Source organism: Mus pahari, chromosome 14 (assembly GCF_900095145.1).
Source record: "Mus pahari chromosome 14, PAHARI_EIJ_v1.1, whole genome shotgun sequence".
NCBI lineage: Eukaryota > Metazoa > Chordata > Mammalia > Rodentia > Muridae > Mus > Mus pahari.
Genome location: NC_034603.1, coordinates 29886722 through 29889425, shown reverse-complemented (window position 1 = coordinate 29889425; position 2704 = coordinate 29886722). Strand labels below are relative to the sequence as shown.

Genomic DNA, 2704 nt, shown 5'->3' with positions numbered 1-2704 from the left:
GGGTGGCTTCAGGTCAGGGCGTGGCGGGCTCCAACTAACCGCGGGCGCCGAGCCGAGCCCGCCGCCCGTTCCTAAGCAGCCGTGGCCTCGCCCCTGTTCGCCAACTCGCTCCAGTGACTGCAGATTCGCCCCGGTGCCTGGCGCCGCGTCCCGGGGCGCGCACTCCTTTTCTCGGCGGAGGGAGCAGGACTGGGGCCCGTCGTCCTACAAGACGCGCTGACGTCGCACTGGGCCGGTAGTCGGCGCGGAGCGGCCGGCGCGCGCGCGTGCGTTGGGCGCTCCCGCGAAGCAGGCAGAAGCCGCCACCGCGGCTGTGCGGGTTCCAGGGCGGCGGCTGCTTGCTACGCAGCAGCGCCGCGGGCGCAACAAGCCGAGGCAGCCGCACCTGTGGGGATGGCGCGGCCCCGGCCTTGCACCGCTGTCGGGCGCGCGGGTTGCTCCGGGTACGCCCAGTGACGGTGGCGGTGCCCTCGGCCGGGCAGCGCCCAGGCCGCTTGGCCAGAGCCCCGCGGCCGACGGCGGCCCGGGCCATGAGGAGCGACCGGGCCCAGGCCTCGCTGACCCCGGCTCCGCGCGGCGTCCCGTCCCGCTTCCGCTCCGGCCTCTCGGCATGAGTGTCCGTCCGGGCCCGGGGCCGTGGCTGCCCCTGTCCCGCCGCCCGTGGGCGCGCTTGGGGCCCTCGGGCCCGCGGTGCTGATCCCGGCTCTCCGCCACGCCTGCCCACCCTAGCGCTCTATGTCCCGGGGGCGCGGCCATGGAGGTGGTGGGTGACTTCGAGTACAGCAAGCGGGACCTCGTGGGACACGGGGCCTTCGCTGTGGTCTTCCGGGGGCGGCACCGCCAGGTGAGCGCCGCCCGCCAGTTATCTGGTGCGAAGCCGGGGAGCCGGCGCCCGGGTCCTGGCCGCTGGGCTGGGCTGGGCTCCCCAAGCCGGCCTGCCTTTGTGCTTGCTGTCACTGTCGCAGGGTTTGTTTTGGAGGCCAGAGCCGCTAGGCTGAGCTCCACCTACCGACGGGCGCAGAGCCACTGATGTTCTTCCCTGACAGTGTGCTGGGTAACCGAAGTGCGCCCGGGGACTTGCTGCTCCGAGAAGCCACTGGTCCCGAGGCGACAAGGACGCCAGTGTTTGCACAGTGTAATGTGCTTGTCCATGTTGCGAGTCGGTGGACCTTTGTCCCTTCTCCCCCGCCCCGGGCTTCCCGGAGCTTGTCACCTTTACCGTGGATAATAGCACACCCAGTGGAAAACGGGCGCGTTTCCCGTTAGTCTGAAGCTTTCTCAGACTAGGAGGTATCGCGTTCCTCTGTGTCTGGAGGTGCCTTGTAGTATCCCTCCCCTTATTGAGTTAGACGAAGTAAGGGGCAAAGATAGTTGGACGCTAACCTAATAATACAACGTAGATGCAAGTTCAAACCTCAGTTGTTTTTTTTTTTTTTCAAGACACTGTTTCGCAAATAGGTCACACGAGGTTATAGAATCTAAAGAATTTGAGAAGGCACATTCGGACTGGAAGTAATTTAAAAAAAAAGCTTTGGTTATTCTGTTTGTTTCGAGAGGGCCTATTAAAAAGGTACTGTTGTCTTATTTCTTATTCATTAAGAAATAACTTAAAATTCAAGGAAAAAAAAAAGAGCAGTGAAATCCAGCCAGGATAACATCATTGAACTCTTATCACTTCCCAAGTTTATTTCTCCATAACTCCTATGCAACTGTAAACTTTTTCAACTGATCCTATATGATCTTTGTATTTATATTTATTACTTTTAATGACTGTGCTGTAGGACATTGCTATGTGTTGTGTTGTTTATGAAATCGTTTTTTTAGTTTGAGATTTGAGGTCTTTGCCATGTTTCCCCAGTACCATATATACATTGAGTGACTAAAAATATATTTACACGTAATTAGCTTTTATTATTGAGTTGTTTCTGTGTTACAATTTTCAGAGATAACACTGTTTTTCCTTTTTAGAAAACTGATTGGGAGGTGGCTATTAAAAGTATTAATAAAAAGAACTTGTCAAAATCACAAATTCTGCTTGGAAAGGAAATAAAAATCTTAAAGGTATGCTATTTTAGAATACTATCACAGACAGTCTGAGTTAAAAGTTACCCGGAGTTAAAAGAGCATGTTATAACATCCTTTGAAGTTTGGTAGTTGGATTAAAGTTTGGTAATTTTTAGTTGCTCTTCATTTTTGCATGCTGTTTTGTTTTTGTTGTTGTTTTGAGTTACTGAGTATTCTGAAGCTGTTTTCAAATATTTGTTTGTTTACTTTGAGACAGGGTCTTGCTATGTGACCTTGGTTGACTTGAAACTCACTGTGTAGTCCAGGCTGGCCCCAAACTCAGAGATTTGCCAGCCTCTCTGCCTCTGGAGTGCTAGAAAAGATTACATATATAAATGGTGTGTACCACCACCACTGCCAAGCTGGAAAAATTTATTTTTATGTATGTGTGGAAATATGCACATGAGTACAGTGTCCAGTGATGGTGTTTGGAACCCCTGGAGATGGGTATAGGTGCTAGAAACCGAACTTAACTTCTCTGCAGGAGCATCAAGTGCTCTTACCCATTGAGCTATCTCTGCAGCCCCCTTTGAGGCTGTTTTTGAGACTAGATGTTTGTGATTTGGCCAAACAGAGGGATTCTCTGAAGATTTTTTTTTTTTTTTTTTTTTGGTTTTTCGAGACAGGGTTTCTCTGTGTA

The 2704-nt window shown here is 52.7% G+C and overlaps 1 protein-coding gene across 1 annotated transcript in view; it reads left to right on the top strand.

Moving 5' to 3' along the window:
- Nucleotides 1–455: 455 nt before the first annotated feature.
- Nucleotides 456–2704, top strand: part of Ulk2 (unc-51 like autophagy activating kinase 2) — a 79511-nt gene continuing 77262 nt past the window's right edge. The window contains exons 1-2 of the mRNA XM_021211814.2: nucleotides 456–844; nucleotides 1969–2061. Coding sequence (XP_021067473.1) covers nucleotides 755–844; nucleotides 1969–2061 — 183 coding nt within the window. The 5' untranslated portion in view covers nucleotides 456–754. The remainder of the gene's footprint in view (nucleotides 845–1968; nucleotides 2062–2704) is intronic.